We start from the raw sequence: 19,006 nt of genomic DNA, 5'->3' as shown, positions 1-19,006 counted from the left end.
ACCACAGAAGCCCACAACTTTTGTGAAGATCACATCCTTCTACAACTCTCAAGAGGCTGGTCTGTAAATATAGAGGGCTATTGATAAATCTAGTGCATTTCTGAGTTCACTTTATCCTGAAATATGTACAGATTGTTTGTCGCTGCTATAGCAATGATGTTCTCGGTCGGGTGCCACGCTGTGTGCAAGATCTTCTTCGTAAAGTCCAAACTGTCAACACTGATGTCGTCTTTCCTCCGCTTGCCTCCCACGCAGACTCTCCGGGGCTTAAGAATAGCTCGCGGTTTGCTGCTCTCCCGCGAGGCCTCCAAGGTCACGTCCCGCTTGGTGTTCCGATCAAACATCCGGAAAAAGTTGTTGTATGCACCTGTCATTATCACACTGCAGAGAGAAAGGAAGGCAGGGGAAACAAAGACAGTCAAAGGGGCAGCTTGCGGGGAGTCTACTGGCAGCACTGCAGCAGGACAGCGGAGCTTCAACCTGAGGATAGCTTCAGCTTTCAGCATGGAGAGAATATAAAGCAAGATGGTGCCCAATACGCTCCAGAGTAAAGCTTTCTTCTACCCCTGTCTACCCCTTCCCTATCCTATGAAAATAACAAGTACCCCAAAACTCACAGCCTGAGGTATGTTGCCCAGGGAGGCTGTGGGTGCCTCCTCCCTGCAGGTGTTCAAAGCCAGGTTGAATGAAGCCTTGAGGGCTCAACCCAGTCCAGGTGAGAGGCATCCCTGCCCCTAGCAGAGAGGTGGGAGGAGATGATCTCTAAGGTCCCTTCCGACCTCAGGCATTCTGTGATTCTATGTACAAATGTAAGGATCCTGACATACATAAGGAGATTGACTTCACTTGAGAAAAGTAATATATTTCAATAAGCTATTTTTAATTGACCTCCCCTTTTGGCCTGAGTGTTTGAGGTTCATATATTTCAGTGAGTTTTTCTTTAGCCAGAACTTTACCTTTCTGACAGCTGAGATTTACCATGACTGCAGGAGTAGTCTTTAAAAAGAAAAGAAAAAAAAAAGTCCAGCTATTTCAAACCTCCTGATACAAGACTAAGATTCAGTATATAATTACATATTTTAATGAATAAAGGTGTTTTGAAGGGTTCTGAAAAATCACACTGACTTAGTACAAGCAAAATCTTTCCAGAATAAACCCCTTTCCCTTGTGAAATCACAGACCTTGCCAGAACAGAAACCAAAGAAAAAAAAATATATATCTACACTGCTTATTAAAAAACCCCACACTGGTAAACTGGTTTCTGCCATCACTTGTATGGAGTCTGAATGAAGCTGCAAGTCAGGATGCATTTCTGGGTCTGGGAGAAAGGGACAGAAAACATACCTCTATCTGTAATAAAAATTACCCCATTAATCAGCTTGTAGTTTGAAATAATGGATTGCCAGTTGCTTCATTCCACCAGTCCCTAGGGGAAGATATTTTGTCACTAACTTTAATGAATTCAGGATTTCATCCACGGCCCTCGGGTTATTGGATTAGCATAATCGTGGGTTTCAGAGCCTCATGTGAAAGCTCATCCCCTGTGAACTTCTTCCATGTGTGCAGCCAGGGCCATGCTCTGCTCTCAAGTCTCTGTCCCAAATGCGGTATTTGCTCTGAAACTCCATTCTGGAAAGGAAAGCACCTGCACTGTCAGGTCTCCACAGGAAAAGGTGTACCGTTCTGTAACTCCAGCAGTCAGGAACTGTTTGCCTTTCTAGTACAGCCCAACAGAGTATTTCACATGCTTTGCATTTAACAAACCAACCTCCATCTCCAGTGCCAGCTGCTGTGGCACTTGGCTGTTGTTTCCCACCTGGGAGGACTCTGTAAGGAGCAGCATACTGGCCAGGAGACCACAGCATACACAGCCCTGGGAGAATTCAAAGGCACAAACTACACACTCTACTCTACAGATGCTCACTAGCTGATTAGATTAGATGCTTCTAGATTCAGGAGCCATCTCACACTACAAGCACAGCCCCCAGCCAGTGTGGCCTTGATCTCATTTGGGGCCATTAGGGGCTACTGCAATACAAATGAATGATCTACTGAAAAACACATGGACAGGAGCTGTGCACCTAACTGCTTTTGCACTGCAGCTGCTGACTGGCAGCAGCTCCGCTCACTTCAGAGCCACTGCAGGGTCACAAGGGTGGGTGAGCTGGATTTGTGTGCTGTGAATCACTGGCAGGACTGCCAGCTCCATCCTGCTGCCATGTCTGCTGATGCCATACTGGAGCCTGATTACAGCTGATTCCACAAAGAGCTTTTTGTAGCTCCTGAAGTGCTAAAGGAAACTGCTGCAAATCACGGAGGGGTGGCATAGAGACACAGCATGCACTACTCACAGCAACAGCTCACCTACGACCTGTACCCTGTCAAGGTGACAACAGAGGCATTCATCCACATGTAGCTGCAGCCAGCCCTGGCAGGGAGCTGCCTCATTGCTCTGCAGCCTCAGTATCTGGGTTGCCTGCAGCAAGGTTTCTCATACCATCCCCACCCACAAAGGCCTGGCACTGTCCTGCTTAGCAAGGCACAAGTTAAGCTCACAAGCTAAAGAAACAAAAGAGGCAGTGTGACAGCTTGATAAAACATATCCCAGAAGCTGCAGAAAGTCTATTGATCAAGATTAGTGCCCATTTCAGAAATTGAATCAACAGCAGTAAATCTAACGTTTCACTCCTTCCAAATCACCACATCTTGTCATTACAGCTCCTGCTGTAATGGTTATTCACAACAGGAGCAAGTGGAGGTTATTTCATACCCCAGCACTAACATGCTCAATTGGTGATGCAAACAACCCAGCACAGTACTGTGGGATTCTTCTCCTCAGGCAAAATTTTGAAACTGGTTCATAATGTGGGGGGGCAGCCTGTGCCACGGGCTGCAGAGCTGTGGGTCCCAAGGGGATGAGGAACATCCCTCCTGATGAAGGCAGGAACTGCCAGGGGAGCAGTTTCCATGCAGGCAGAGCTACCAGTGCACAGAGAGGTGTTAGTCAAGGATGCTATTTTAGGAGGTTTTGCTTGCAGTAAACCTGCCTTCACAGTCCATTTGCTTTTTAATTCCTTGAACTTGCACTTGTTTTTCAAAGTCTGCTTTCTTCACTTGGATTTACTGCAGTTATTTTTTTTTTTAACATATGTAGATGACTACTTTTGATGCTGGCCCTGTTTTTCTGCAGTTTAATGGCTCAGTAAAAAATAGCATTATGTAAATGAGAAAGTGCCCATTCTTGTTCAAGGTCACATACACAGATGGATTATAACCTTACCTGCTGCTTAAAATAACACTAAAAGAGAGTGAGAACTAGCTGTAACCTGCAATTTATTCCAGTTCAGGAAAATACAATGTACAATAATGAAATGCAAGTGAGAAGGAGAATTTTGCTATATCAATTAGAACAAAAATTGCAGCTGAGCATAGGAAGAGGCTGTACTGTATCTGAAGCATATTGGGGAATTTTCCAGCTGTGAAGCAACTGACTCCCCATCACAAGAAAGAACTTCTTTAAACTTTTTAGAGAGCACGCTGATGGAAAAGCCTTGAAACACTGGATGCTGGCCGGGACAAGACTCATGGTAAGAACAGGATCACAGTATGTTAGTGGTTGGAAGGGACCTCTTGGGATCCCCAAGTCCTTCCAAACCAATAATTGACATGCCAAGCCATGAGAACAAAATGACATCTTCTAGCTCCCCAGCATGGAGTGTGCTGCCAGACAGGGATAGACTACTAAGATCTCCTCCACCAGGACCTGTCATGTCTGCCCGATTGGAGTGAAGGCTGATGGATACTCAGTGGGATGAATGACAGTTGGGTAGGAAAGGCCTGACTGAACAGTTGTATGTGACTTCACTCATCTGCTTACAGCCTATCACTTATCAAGAAGTCTCCCTGGAAGGGTTCCCATACACCAATTCATCTGAAATCTTAAGAAAACCTGAACATTAAGATATTCACTTACCACCATCTAGATTTATTATGTTATTTTTTTCCCTTTACTGCCTCTTTAACTCACAAACAGTTGCAGAAATGCTCATTTTGGAGGCAAAACAGAAATTACAAAATGAGCTTGGTTGGCAATGGGAAGAAAATGGTGTCTTGGGGGTCATTTTTTAAAGACCTGACTTCAGAAGGGAATGGAAGAACTAAATTAAATTGCCATATAAATAGAGCTCACATCGTCTACAGAGCCACGTAATGATGTATATACAATAAAGATGGCATGATTTTAATGTAATATAGTCAACTACAGATAATACATGCTCATCTGCTTGAATTAGTGCAAGACCCCTGCTTGACTCCCTCACCTGACCACTGCAGTTGCCAAAGTACACAGTGATTAATGTGTCCTTCAGCAAATGAGATCGGCTCTGTCTGATTGTATTAGTTCCTGTTCATTGGAGTAACCGAGCATCAATCACGTTCTAATCACAGCTCACATACATTGATTTTTTTTTTTTTTGCAAACAACCTTGCCATCAGCTTCTATCACAGTCTAGATTAACTCCCTAGTAATTACAAAAATTAATAAAATTTTCACCTCAATATTGTTTCACTTCCCTTTTTAACTGACCAACCCTGTCACTTTAAATTGGTGCTGTAGCTTTAAAGTCTACAAAAGATTAATAGGGCAAGGGGGAATGGTTTGAAGCTGAGGGAGAACAGGTTTAGACTGGATCATAGGAAGAAGTTCTTCAGTCCAGGGGTGGTGGGACTCTGAAATAGGCTGCCCAGGCAGGTTGTGGCTGCCTCCTCCCTGGGTGTGTTCAAGGCCAGGTTGGATGAGGCCTTGAGCAGCTGAGTCTAGTGGAGAGCATCCCTGCCCATGGCAGAGAGGTTGGAGTAGATGACCTCTAAGGTCCCTTCCAACCTAAGCCATTCTATGAACTGCAGTTATTACTGTTATACATAGATATAAATAATATACTGTATGTACTGCAGCATCTCTTAAGGCTACCACTGTTCACAGGCATTGCTTACCTTTAGCAGTCCTTTCTAAAAAACACACCAAAAGGATCGAATTAAGTGACCTTAGTATTTAAGTGAATGGTTCTTTAAGACTTGCTGGCACACAAATGTAAATTATGATCCACAAAAAAAAAAAAACAATACCACCAAAATTCGCAAGGCTTGTGTGGCAATACAATATTTGTCATACACATACTTGTCAAGCAGCTCAGAAGGGTGAACATTCATCAAAAGATGAACATCAATGCTGATATGTTTGAGTCTTAAAAAGAAACAACTAAATTAAAGAGAACCCTCCTCCTTCATCAACTGTTCCCAGCTACTCTACCCAACAGTTTCTCAGCACCAACAGCAGCACATTGTGTTTAGTGACAGATCTGGTAATTGGGCACGACTAACAACTCCTCAGTGTCTAGGCAGTACAATAAATGAAGCCCTCATAATCTAATGTTCCCACTTAATAATTACTCACTGCATTGATCTTTCTGATCTGTCAAGTAGGAAGGAAAATATTACACTCACTTGAAATCCTGATATTGAAGGATATTTCTGTTATTACCAGGCAACTATCCATATGAGTGGCCTCACCCTGCTAATGAGGACAGCAGCACTTCATTTAACTACAGGAGAAAGACTCTGGGCCTGGGAACAAGTGACTGTCTATCCTGTACACCTCCTTGAGATAGTTATTAGAAGCAAGTATAATGGCTTCTCTTTTGCTAAGCTGATCAAAACCAAACTCCTGCCCTCCCCTCTCTTTCGAGCAGCTGTCCATTTGTGCCCAGTTACTTCATCCACCTTGGATATGAGGGACAAGAAATGTGTAGTAAGACCCTAACATTATCTCACCACTCCTCCTTTCTCTGTTAGATATCCCAGTGTTGCCCATTCAGGATTTATATTTGCCTTTTTCACAGCTGCCCCACAGTCTGTTTCACAGTCCTTGCCTAGACCAGGGGGCAGACCTGCTTCAAATACAGTGATATGGACTACTCTTCTCTTTCCCAAATGAGTGGCTAAGTGAGCTAAAGGCACAGTTCCAGGCTCTCAGTGAGTGCCAAACTTCTGCCTGTTGGATTCTAACTCTGCAGAGCCAGCATCACTGTGTGCCATTCAAATCTGGCTCCTGTAATCTCTTCCATGTGCATTTTGTAGACTGCTAATCCTTCCCACAGTCACCTAGGTTATGTCTGTCCCTCTGAGTTGTTTCCAACTGATAAAATAAAGGTTTGTGTTTCAAGCAAAATCCTCACCTTGCACTATACTCTTGGATTCATCCATCTTTACCGTCCCAGACCTCTCTGCTGCTCAGTTCTTCCTGCACAATATTCCTTCTTCCCAACATGCTGCCATTATTTGCTAACATCATGACATTAGCACACTGCATTCTTGCTCGCACTCTCTGACTTCTGTTAATATTTCCCACTGAAATATTCAGCAAAATATTGCATCCAATATAAAAACAAGGACCCCTCCTTCAGTTCACAGGGAAAGGGACTGCACTGACAGAGGCAGGTATCAGAAAAAAACTCATTTGGCAGCAGTTTGCAGAGAATCAGTGAGTGGCTGTGACTGCCTTTCCTCACTCCTTGTTTCCAGTAAAGGAACTGAATTTCTGAGACAGCTCGTGTGTGAATACAGCACCACTCAAGCTTCCCTACTGTATTGGTGGGGCTGTGTGAGTTAAAAGTATTCTTTTCAACTTCTTATAACACACAGAACTTGAAGGCTTTTCTCCCCCCAAGGCATAAACCACGATTAACAAAGTTGCACCATATCTAAGGAGGTCCGAGACACAACTGTACCAACATCCAAACACCTTTTATCGACCTGAACACTGGAGAGATGTCAACTGGGTGGAACATAACCATGTGTACCATTTTACTTTCTGATGGTTCCCCATAAAATGGGAGCTCTTTTGCTAAATGAAGACAGTGATGGACACAAGGATGGATTACCTGTCTGATCCATTCCATGCACACTCAAACTTGTCAAAGATGCAGTCATTTTCATAGAGGGAACACAACTTGCTCCTAAGGTAATCATGGACCTGTTTCAAAAGAAAGTAACTGTTGTTATTCTTGAAATAAAGCAAAATATAAAACTTAACAACCACCCCCACACACACTCTCTGCTTTATCTCCCCTGTTCACTTGCAACCTCTGCTGCATAGATTGGGAGCTTTGCAGAAGATACTGTGCTTAAACCCTAAAGAAGCTCTCTGTACTTTTCCACAGCCCAATTAAGCAGGCACTACAGAATTATTGCTGCAGGAAGGCATGAAGCATACCTCCCTCAGCAGGCTGCAGACCACCCCTCTTCAACATATTTGTTTCCTGCTTGGATGATTTTCTCAGTGCTAGGCTAATTCCCAAAGACATTTCACCAGCTGATACCCTAGATGTGCTAATTAATGTGCAAGAAATCTAATTTAAATAGTAACAAAAATGTCATATTCCAAGATAAGTGGACTCTCACTTGTGGCAGAAAGAACTTGGCTCTATTAGAAGAGCCTGTATTGTATGGTATTACATATATTTGGGTAAGGTATTTCAGAAGCCAAATACAGTTCAAGGTTGCAGTTGCACAGGTTGCAAATTAGAACACTAATTTAGCTTGGGGATATCTCCTATTTAGCTGAGACTTCACAACAAATTCTCAGTTTGCATACTTGAAAATAAGAAGGACTAAATTCTCAGTTACATACTTGAAAAAAAGAAGGACTAACCAGTAGAAGACTTCCTCTGCTGCATAAGGGTTATCATAAAGTGACAGATCTCATGCAAACTGTTTCAGTCCTTTGCTGGTTTTGATTACTCTTCCTTCTGGATGATTGGTTTCATTCCACAAGGAAATAATGACCTGGAAAATCCCTGCCTAGCTGAAAGTGCCTAGTGCACTTTCACTCCTGATCTTTTCTTCAAGCTGTTGTAGAAACTGTAACACAAAGATATGTAGATGGCCTCTTGGAGCACACATACCAATCTAAATAATGCCAAGGGGCATCATTTAGCTCTGCCATATAGAGGTACTGGTTCTTGCAAGTCCAGAGAGACTGCTCCTGCTCATGGATGCTCAGCATCCTCTCTTGCCTGAGGGCAAAAAAACATTTCTTATAGTAAGAACTTCTATCAAGACCAGATGAGGGACAATGACCTTTCACTTATATATATATATTTTTTTTTAAAGTAACCCATTTTTAATATCCAAATTCATCAGTATCCTAAGAATAGTTGTATAATATGATTATTGATGATCATAAACTTTAGTAATGAATCCATTTTCATTAATGGACAAGTGAGCATTGAGTTGTATATCAACAGATAATGTTTTATACAGCAAACAGTAGGCAAATGGTAGATGCAGATAAAACATTTCATAATTAAATGCATTTATCCTTAAGGTATTAGGTCAGGACACTTTCAGTATTGATGCAGTTTCTTGCCCTCTCTGTCATTAAAACTTTTCATTTTCCCTTCACTTAAAACCTTTTTATATTAGCAGTGCAACTTGGTACAGAGCCGGAGTTCTCTCCTTTATCAGCTTTGTGAACTCCAAAAGGTTGGGTAAGGCAGGAGAAAGAAGGAGATTGTATTTCCTTATTGACTGTCATTTCTAGGTCTTCCTCTTGTAACCATCTCCAGCAGCCATCTGTCATGACCACTGTCATGTATGCACCCTTTGTAGAGTGTGTCCATCTGCACAGCTTGGAGCTCTGCCTTTCTATCAGCTCTGTCAAAAAGCAATTTGCAGTTCCCTTCTCAGATTTTGTACTGAGCTCTTCAAGCTATCAGCTCCTTTTTCTTATTGACTATGTCTGCAGACTTGCACTACAGCCTTGGACAGTCACCTTGCTCTTCACATGGATCTTTTGATTGCCATATTTGACTACATTCAGACCCTCACTACCTGGAAGAAACAATTTTTACCTGGTTTGCATGTTCATCTGCCACTACCAATTGAGGGTAAAATCAGATTTGTCTTGTCAGTTACATATTGTTCTTAACACATATGAACCCAAATCAAATTAATTCCTAACTAATTACAAAAGGCATTCTCCTTTTTTTCACTGCACTGGTTTAGGTCAGATCTTCATGGAATTATCTCATAATTCCATACTCCAGAGTAACACAGCAACACAACTACCCAGGGAGCTATTTCACTGGGATTGAATAGTCACAATCAGAAATTGCACTGGTAAGTGACACGTTAGCCCAAATCCCTCTGCACCAGAGCCTGCCCTCAGTGGATCAAACTGTCATCAACTATGAACGTGTTCGCTGGTTGCTGCTGGTATGGCTCTGCTGGGGTAATTCATCTGGCAGCATCAAGATTGTATCCTGTTAGGCAGGGCTGCCTTGCAAGGTTCAAGCACTGGCCATTCCACTGCACCACACTCTGCCTCTTTTTCTTTTGTGAAGCATGAACAAGAGAAGATCATGTGGAATCTATGTCAGCAGATACAGTGCTTCAGCAAGGCTGCTCTGGGCAGTAACATTTTTTCAGCCACAGCACCGGTAAGAAAAACAACTTGCATAAGAATCTGATTCTTTTGGTGATACTAAAATTGCAACCTGATAATGAAGCAGTACAGTTATAGACTGTTATAATTAGTGGTTATGGACTGCTATATATTATTAGTTATAATCTCCTGTTGTGACCTCCTTCATCAATCTCACAGCCAGACAATATCTAAGTGGCTACCATGCAGTGGGTGAAATGAGAAATTCAATCTTTTAATGAATATCTTTTAAGCTTTTAATGACATACATGTCAATTATAATAATGTGGATACATAACTGCAAATGTTAGGTTTATTTTTTGCCTCTGGGTGATCCACCATAAAAATCTTTCTGAGAGACATCAAAGTTTATGCATGAGATTTATGTGTGTGAAAGGCACCTTTAAGGCAAGTTATTTAAAAGTGTAATTCAAACCTCTGAGTTCTAGATTCTCCTTTAGTCTGCTGCAACACTCAGCAATGCATCTGTGTACTCTTTACAAGGCACTGGATAAACATTGGGAAATGAAAGGCAATCCATAGGTTAAAGTAAAGCAGCAAGAACACTGTTAAATTTGCAGGAGTTCTGCTAACTTTGCAGGAGTTCTGTTGTTGCAGGTCTTTCATTTTTTTTTCCTATAAGCTTCTGATTGCAATAAGCAGTACTGAAAATTTTATGTTACACTAATTTTTCCGACCTGACCATGGAGAAATAGAACTTTTTAATTGGCCCCGCTGTGGGGTCTCAGATTGATTTAAAGGCAACCAGCTTCTTTCACAGCTACCTACATGAGGAAATAAAAGCAGATGTCAAAAGTCAAGACAAACAGGTTGACTTGACCAGCTATTCCTCTCCAGGAACAAGGTTACCTACTCCATTGGCATGAGTATAAAGCAGTGTATTACCCAAGATCCCCAAGTCTGGGAGATGATTCTGTTATATAAAACACAGTCTCACCCTTACCTCCCACTCCATTTTGGCAGCAGATCAACATTTCTAACATATTTAGCAATGCTGCCATTTTCAGAGCAAAACCAATTCTGTAGCTTTAACGGTATAAAAGGCTCAGACTTTCCACCCTGAAGAGTATGGGTGTAAGGGAGGCATTGAAAAATACTGGGGCCCATTTAATCTACTGAACACTAACACATAACCTCTGACATTACTGATGTAAAATTTCAGTTGTTTTGACAAGACATGCTACCAAACTCTCATTGCACGACATTTTAAAACCTATCTTAATTATAGTTATGTGAACTACTGTGCTCCTCCATACAGACACAGAACAAGGGGTCTGGCACTGTCAGTGGACTGTAGTTAAAAGCAGCACAAGCCAGTGGAATGACATTTTTCCTACTTTGCATGCTCTTCTGTAGATAGCTTAAGAGCTTTTTCTTACTGCATTTTCATAACAAGCAGTTTCTGTGTCACGGATACATTTTCCTTGTTCAAGGCAGAGCTAAAAATGTAAGCTCAGCCCTCCACTGCCAAGCAGAACAGATGTCAGAGCACAAACTCAGTGCTGGCTGGAGCCACTGGCGTTTTGTCTGGATAATATCACAATGAATTCAGGCAACCAGATGCGTCTGTCTGGCATTCACAAACTGCTGTGTCAGTGGTGATGTCAGGGTTGAACACTGATTGCTTCTAGAACTAGGCACAAGGGAGAAGCACAGAGATGAAGTTCTTTTTTTCTTTTTCTTTTTTTTAGAAAAAAAAAAAGAAAGTTCTGCAATAAGAAAGGTGTAAATTCTCAGCAGTCCCAGTGGGAGCACAATGCTAAGCAGCACACAAAATCCTGTCCTCAATTACTTTTAAATGTTAATAGTGAAATATGTCATTTGAAAACAGATGCCAAAGTGAAGAGATGACTTCCCTTGTTAGAAGCATTGTTTCCTTCAAAAGCCCAAGTGAGTGTTACCCTGACTCTCCACGTCTTACACTTCCTTACTAATGCTGAAATTGCCCTTTTCCAACTACAGGGACACCACTGCAAGGGTTTGAAGCAACTCTCTTAGCTACCTCCTTCTCAGACAGAGAAATGAGATGGTTAGGAAAACATTCAGGTTGTGAACTGCTTTTATACCATTGCATTTCAAGACACCGGAGATACATACCTGGTATGTTTCTACAGGCTTTGTTTCCATGTTTAGGTCCCAAACCTTGACAGTGAGGTAATCCCTTGTTAGCATGTATCTACCACTGTGACTGAATTTGACATCTGACACTGAAGAGATAATTTCTGAAAAAAATGATCTGTTACTGGGGTCTTCTGGCTCTTCATAAACTGTTCAAAGAAAAAGAAGCAAGAGACAAATTAGAATTCTATTTTAAATAGAATGTTGTACAATCTGACCCGTGCATTTCTTGTGAAATGTGTAATTCATCGCACCAAAGAACATGATAAAGAATTAATTATATGCCCAGCACTTCTTTTTTTTTTTATCTTCATATAAAAATACAAGCTGTAAGCTTTAAATATTACAATAAGTAACTATAGCTATGAGCCCAAAGAATCACTGTGGGAGATGATGTAAATACAGCAGTTGACTACAGCTACCTATAGCAAAGGTGTTAAACCTATGGTCATCCTTTCCGGGATCCACATGTCCTGTTTCCTGACATAATCCAAATTCAGGTGTCCCTGTCACCCTGTCAGGTGTACATGTGGTCTCACAAGAGTCTTGGCATCCCTGGGAAGGTTGCTTACTCAAAGCTTGTCCTGGTTGCCAGAACCAGCTGGCCAGTCTGCAGGCTATGGTCAAGCCTGAAGGCACCTGAGAGTAAGCATGACAACTTTGAAAAACAATTGCAAACTGCAATCAGCTCCTCCTGAGAGGTGAGCAGACCACAGACAGTGAGCTACCATGTGGATACATGAGCCACTCAGGTGATGTGCACCTGCTGACAGCTCCGTGCAAGACTGTATGTGCTGCTTAGCTGTTCTGTGCACTGCACAATCCAACCAGGCAGGGGATCATGAATTATTGCTGACAGTACCTCCATGCAGGGAAATCTAGCTCTTGTAGCTAGGAGATCAGTCATCTTTGTTCAGTTCTACATAAAAACGGTACTGGATGACTCACACTGAATTGCAGGAACTTGAAACAATCGGTATCAGTGGGCTCTACTTCATCTATTGCAAGACCACTAATCACCAAGGTCACTTCATCCATTCCCAAAGCATGCTACCAGGTGCCTAGAGCAACTCTCTGCAGGTATCTGTGTCCCTGTGATCTAAATGACATTGTATGGTAAGCTTTAGAAGTCCTTCAGTTCTCAGCAAAAGCAGTCTGGCTTTGGCACCTATGTCTATAACATTCTTTGAAAACTGGCAATTTAGTGAGTGTCATTTTCAAGTTTCAAAAGCAGGTGAAGAAAAGCCATGTGATGAGACATGAAAACGTGCTGAAAGCAGAACAACTTTTGACTGTCAGTCAAAACAGGTTTTTTGTGTAGTCCACTGGAACATTCTCAACTAATTTATCTATGGCTGTGACTCAGACTGTTGAAAGCAACAAGGTTACAGTTTCCATCAGGTGAAATATGGTTCTGCTGGAAGTGAGGGGTGAGCACGTGGGTGAAGTATGTGGGGTAATGCAAAAAAATTATGGGCAATTTTCTTTGGGGGTGGGCAGTGGAATGTAGCCAGGCGTGCACATGAGAATAAGGTCTATATTTGAACATGTACCACGCATCTAAATGGTAATGAACTACTTCAGAAGTGGGGGGGAAAAAACCCCAACTTTTCTTTTCAGACAGACTGTAAATGAACAACTTTAAATAGCTCTTTAAAAATTTGCCTAGACATTCTGCAAAGCAGGTATTTTGTAATTATCCTGTCAGATTTTCAATAGAAGTCTGATGAGCATAAAGCAATTATCATTTCTCATACCTCTTCCCTTTAATCTGTCCAAACTATGTACTCAGTTGGCAGGAATTTCATCCTGCTAATTATGATGTGAAGTTGCTATTAAAACTAGGAAAGAAAAAAAAATTTAAAAAAAAAAGGAACCACAAAACCCCCAAACCCCTACACTGAACTGCACCTTCATTTATAGCTCAGATATATTTTTCTTGGCTCTATGTCTCTTGTCCAGCTGGATACTTTGGATTTTGTTAATTAATGAAATCAAACCATTTCACCCTTTATCTGCACTGTTTGTTGCTTTTCTATCCTTGGCACAGTAAGTATTAGAAAGACTTAGATTAATTAACTACAGAAACTAATGCAGGCATGTGAAAGCTTTGTATCACTGCAGACAGAGGAAGAAATTTTAGTAGCAGCAATTCTTTGCAGATAGCATAACCACATCTGGAAAACTGCTGAAGGAAATGAAGAAGCAGCTCCCACTGTTAGAGAGAAACCTTAGCCTGAGAAACCAGAACAAGCTATTGGCCTCAGGAAATGAAGGTGAATTACAGTGGGCTTGGATCTTAGCTATTTCAGGTTTAGCATCAGCATAAGTTTATGCATACACTGCAAAAACCCACAGCCTTCAGTTTGGCTAAAACTAGTTAATTGGAGACAACATCACTGACAGGTTGGACTTCAGCCTCAGCCTCTTCAAGCTGGTAGGAGAAAGCATGGTGCTAGCCCACCATTTGCAAAACCAAGTTTGCCAGCCTGCACTGGAAACACATTTTCTGTTTGTTTCAGCTTAGACTTACTTTTGGAGGCTGCTCTTATGCCAGAGGGCAATCAGCACTCAAAACATAAGACTTCACATCTGGCTTACTTTCCTGCAGCTAAATAAATCTTGTTAGACCAAGATTGGAAATCAGAACTTCCACAGAATCATAGAATGCATTGGATTGGAAAGGACCTTTAAAGGTCATCCAGTCCTACCTGTGGACTCATGTTTTCACTCAGCCTTGGAAAGCATAAAGCCTCATGTTCTCATTAAAGGTTTTTCCTCTCTGTCTCATTTCTAAAGATGCTGATTTTTTTGATGGAGTCACTGGTATTCTTCAGACTCCAGCACCACTGACAATTATTACTTTGTTTGCTGGGCAGAGCTTTAATCATTGCAGAATGTAAATTCTGGCATATGTGAACTTAATAATATTAATGCTAAAAATGGTTCATATGGTGGGTGCAGAGTCACAATCTAATATAGCATATAAAATCCTGTATTCCTCACCAAATCATGGCAACTAGGAGTCTGCATGATTCTCTATAGCATCTTGGGTAATGCCTTGCCTGAATTTCCAGCATTCCTTCCACTTCTTTTCCTCTAACCTTCACTCAGAGCACTGTTGCAAGGCAGATGGTTCCATAATACAAATATGAATAATGATTTTAAAAACACAAAGAAGAATGATCTACTTAGAAGGAAAGCAATAAGAGTATCTGAAACAATACAGGGCAGGTGTTAGAAAAGCTCTTTCTCTAAAAAGAAAGTTTATATGGAGCTACTTTTGATTTTTAACCTGAATTAAAAATCATATAATGGATTGATGGGATCAAAGAAATGTCAACAGTATTCAGTTAAATAAATCTTTTACTGCTTTTGAAAGAGAGAAACACAGAGTATAAGCTTTGGCAAGATTCTGTTATGTGCCTGAGCACTTGATGATAACTGCAAGCGTTTACTGTGAAATATCAGTAGACAAACCAAAGAGAAACAGAGAACTAGCAAGGGAGAGACCCTTGATGATAACACTGTGTACTCCTTAAGGCATAAAGATATGAAACTTGAAAATTTCTTTTACTGCCAACCAAAAGCAGAACTACAGACAAAACCAACTTTTTGCTATTACAAAGCCAAATCCATTTTAACAGAAGAGCAAAGATTAATCATGCTTTCATATGCTGCAGAACATGGGATTATCTGGGGAAGAACAAAAACAAAACCAGGGAAAACTTCAGGATGAAAGCTTACCAGCTCCACAGATTTGCTAAGAAATGCCATCATTCATAGGATAAAATTATAACAAGCCTTAAAAAAAAGTCATTCCCTGTAGCAGAAAAACAAAGCTGCTTCTGAAACAATTTTCTTTCTACTTACAAATAACAATGTATGAAAGATTTTTTTCTAGAGGACACTGTTTACAACTTGTATTCTGTCCTGGAAACTTGTGCTTTCATAGTATTTAAGTGCTGTTACTTGGAAATTCTGCACCATGAAATAACTCCTTCCCTCTCCTTTCAACCAGTTAATGGATGCAGAAAACTGTCCAGTTCTTGTTTAAGGGTTATAGCTACAAATGGATAAAGACAGTTTTGGCAACACTGGAAAAAGAGGCAATGGGGTTAATGAGCAGAGGGAGGACCATAAAGTCCAGAGCCAGAAAAGATGCTGTAGCAAGAGAAGGAACATAATTTCTTTTTCTTTTTTTTTAATTATTATTATCCAAGCATGCAAATAGTCTGCAGTTAGGCTGAATTAAGGATTCATTAGAGATAACCTGTGGATTACCCAGGTACGCAAATAAAAGGTGCATTTCAACTGGACCTGGAAACACTGGTGATGGATCATGCAATCCCCCAGTGGGCTTTAAGTTTCATAAACACAGAAAACAGATGCAGTCCCAGGTCAATCAATTTATCATCTAAATTAAGCCTCCCTTTCATTTCTGATGCCAAATGAAAATGGCTGCAATACCTGATGAAAATGTAGTGGGAAATGGTACTTTAAAGTGTATGGAATTTCACCCAACTTGACAGAGTAGTCACAGCAATTTGCAAAAGGAACAAGAACCTCTGTGTTCTCTTGAGAGCTAATAAACACTTTCAAACATTGCCACCATTCCCCAGGAGAGCCCTGATTCGTTCCACGACATATATTTAATAAAGTTTAACACAAAAAGCTACACTAGATTTCACTGAATTTATACAAAATTACTAATTATATTCTATTTTTAGGCCACGACATTTCTTACTGTCCTTCAACACAGAGAGATTTTTGGGGTTTTTTGTTGTTTTTTTTTACTGGAGTGTCATTTAATTCAAGATGTGGTCAAGTCTTGAGCTATGTGTAGTTCTGGTCTTTCAATACGGGACAGGTTTGTCTCAAGGAGACACAAAAATGGGCAGTAACAATAACCAGAAGTAACACATTGCTTCCATGCAGGAAATGACCAAATAGAACTGGAATTCCTCAGCCTCGGAAAGACTGAGGGGCTTGTAACAAAGACTGTCATGGAAAGAATGAATAGGGAATGACAGTTCACTGTCCATTGTCTTCCAATTGACAAACAGGGGTCAGCAAGTGAAACTAGGAAAGGGTAAATACAGAGCAAATGGTTTTTCATACCAGGCCTAATTAAGCTACTAAAGGCTTTACTGAAAGACATTGTGAATGGGAAAAACATAGGTTCAAAAGTAGCTGCACAAGTTCAAGGAATAAACCCCCTCAAACATCCCAGTACCGTTACATGCAATAAATACCTCACTCTCATGAAAGACCCTGAACCCCAGCTTAGTCTGTTCTTACATTTTCTCTTGATGTTGCTACTGCCCACCATCAGAGCCAGAATACTGGGCTAGAAGGACCTCTGCTCTGACCAGGTACACTCATTGTTATGCACCATTTAAAGTCTATCTGGGATTTCATACAAAAGAGTTCCTCAGTTCATTTTAAGTGAACCGTGACCACCTGCAAAGCTCCCTTTTTGATTTGTGGTCTCTTCATGCCTTTCAGCTTCATTGTTTGTGGTAACAGTTTGATTTACCATTGTTATTTACCCTATCTTCAACTCTCTCTGAATATTTTATTGTTTTGTAGTAAGCAAATCCACTCACATACATTCACCTCCTTCAGAAATTCTCTTTCAAGATCAGGATGTTCTGCTAATGTGACAATCTTGCTTTCATGTTCTACACTGATCAATAAGGTTATACATGAGTGTTTTGAGTCTACCTCATAAGAAATATAAAACGCACCTGCTTTATAAACAACTAACCACAATTATTTAACATTTTATATTACCACACCTTGCAGTTGCTTAAACTGAAAATCAATATATTTTATATTTCTATTTTCAAATTGTTTTTATATAATTCACCTCTTCATGCCCTACTCACTCACACATATTTTTCCTTCTCAGGGTATATTAAGCAAATTTCTGAAGCTACCTCCACACCACAAGAGTGAAATTCCACCTACCATAAAGCATTCCTTTATCCAATGGCCCAATATTAAAACTAGGCATCTCATCAATACCTCTGGAGAACATGGCTTTTAAAAGGAGAGCCTCAAATCAATATTTAAGAATCTGTTTTACCATCTGCAGTGAGTTGCTGCAGCTTGTCACAAACCACAAGGGATAGTGCATTAGTGCTGAAAGGCAAAGCCAGATCAATAGCTAAAGACCAGTGGGTGGGGAGCTTCACTACATAGTTGCTTATATTCGTGTGACTTGGAGAGGGAGTTTGTTAATAAAGAGAAATGATGCTAAAGAGAGCAAGGAAGTGAGCTAAGATCAAGCCTCTTTAAACCTCAGTCTCATGAAGAATTATGTACATGTTTAATGCCACGTGTTGTGAGCAATCCCATGGAGTTAATGGGACATAAAACTACTACTCCTCTACAGCCAAATTCATGCATAAGTCTTTCCAATCTTGATATATAAGGCTAGTGATAAGGGAGGATTTTTCCCTCAGTGAAACAGGACCTTGAAAGAATAATGGTGGCTTCAAGAGATTTTGAAAAGCAGGAGTTATTGCTATTAAAAAATAAAGCAAACAAAACAGGAATTTTAATAGCTTGAATAATTAAAGCAATCTTACAGCAATTATTTGCTTTATCTGTGTGTGGTTGGGGAAGAGGGGTTAATGAAACACCTCTTCAATCATAAATCATTTAACCATTGCTTCAGGCTTTTCTCTTTCCTCTTACTATTTGATAGCTAGAAAAGTATATAAATCAGGGTGGGGTTTTTTTCCCTCTGATTCAATTTTAACATATCTTGCACAACTTGAGGAAATGCTGTATTGACATAATTGCATTTCTGTAGAAACAGGTTTGAATTTTCATTACCCATGTTTCAAATGTCTTTATTATACATTCATCCAAACTGGATGGAATGGAAGCTTTGGAGCCCATGCTAAAAATCAAGCCTTTACCAAATTTCAATGGGATTCCTCCACAAGAAAGGATCCCTTCCAGGATCTAGCTTAGCATGCATGAAATTGTAGTAACAGATCTTTAGTGACAGCCATAATTACAAAATTATCAGGATACAGGCACGTTTTTTTCATTGGGAGGATATAAAAATCAGCAATGAATATGTGCCTTTGTAGTGCAGGCTTACGAAATAAATCCAGAATTAGGCTAAGAAGAACAAGCCTTCATTAAAGCACAGGATCAGGTCATCATGGAAGCTCAGATAAGTTTCACTACTGTCACATGAAACCCTACAGATTTTGCCTGAAGTGGACTTTACTGCAACAGCGGCCTCTCAATGCACAAAGGAAGAATGGTGGCTGTCTCTCCCTCAGATGATAACCTGACATGAGACCAGATGCAGAAATAAAAAGCGTGTTTTAGACATAGAGCTCACATAAAAGAAAAACAAGT

At 40.6% G+C, this 19,006-nt stretch overlaps 1 protein-coding gene across 3 annotated transcripts in view; it reads right to left on the bottom strand.

Annotated features, from left to right (window-relative positions):
* Nucleotides 1-89: 89 nt before the first annotated feature.
* PPP2R2C (protein phosphatase 2 regulatory subunit Bgamma) overlaps nucleotides 90-19,006 on the bottom strand; it is a 153,292-nt gene continuing 134,375 nt past the window's right edge. For all 3 annotated transcript variants that reach the window (XM_054391407.1, XM_054391408.1, XM_054391406.1), the window contains 3 exons: nucleotides 11,600-11,769; nucleotides 6,939-7,030; nucleotides 90-381 (listed from right to left, as the gene is read on the bottom strand). In XM_054391407.1, the coding sequence (XP_054247382.1) occupies nucleotides 90-381; nucleotides 6,939-7,030; nucleotides 11,600-11,769 (554 nt within the window). The remainder of the gene's footprint in view (nucleotides 382-6,938; nucleotides 7,031-11,599; nucleotides 11,770-19,006) is intronic.

This window comes from Indicator indicator, chromosome 23 (genome assembly GCF_027791375.1).
Source record: "Indicator indicator isolate 239-I01 chromosome 23, UM_Iind_1.1, whole genome shotgun sequence".
Lineage (NCBI taxonomy): Eukaryota > Metazoa > Chordata > Aves > Piciformes > Indicatoridae > Indicator > Indicator indicator.
This window is presented reverse-complemented; position numbering and strand designations above follow the sequence as displayed.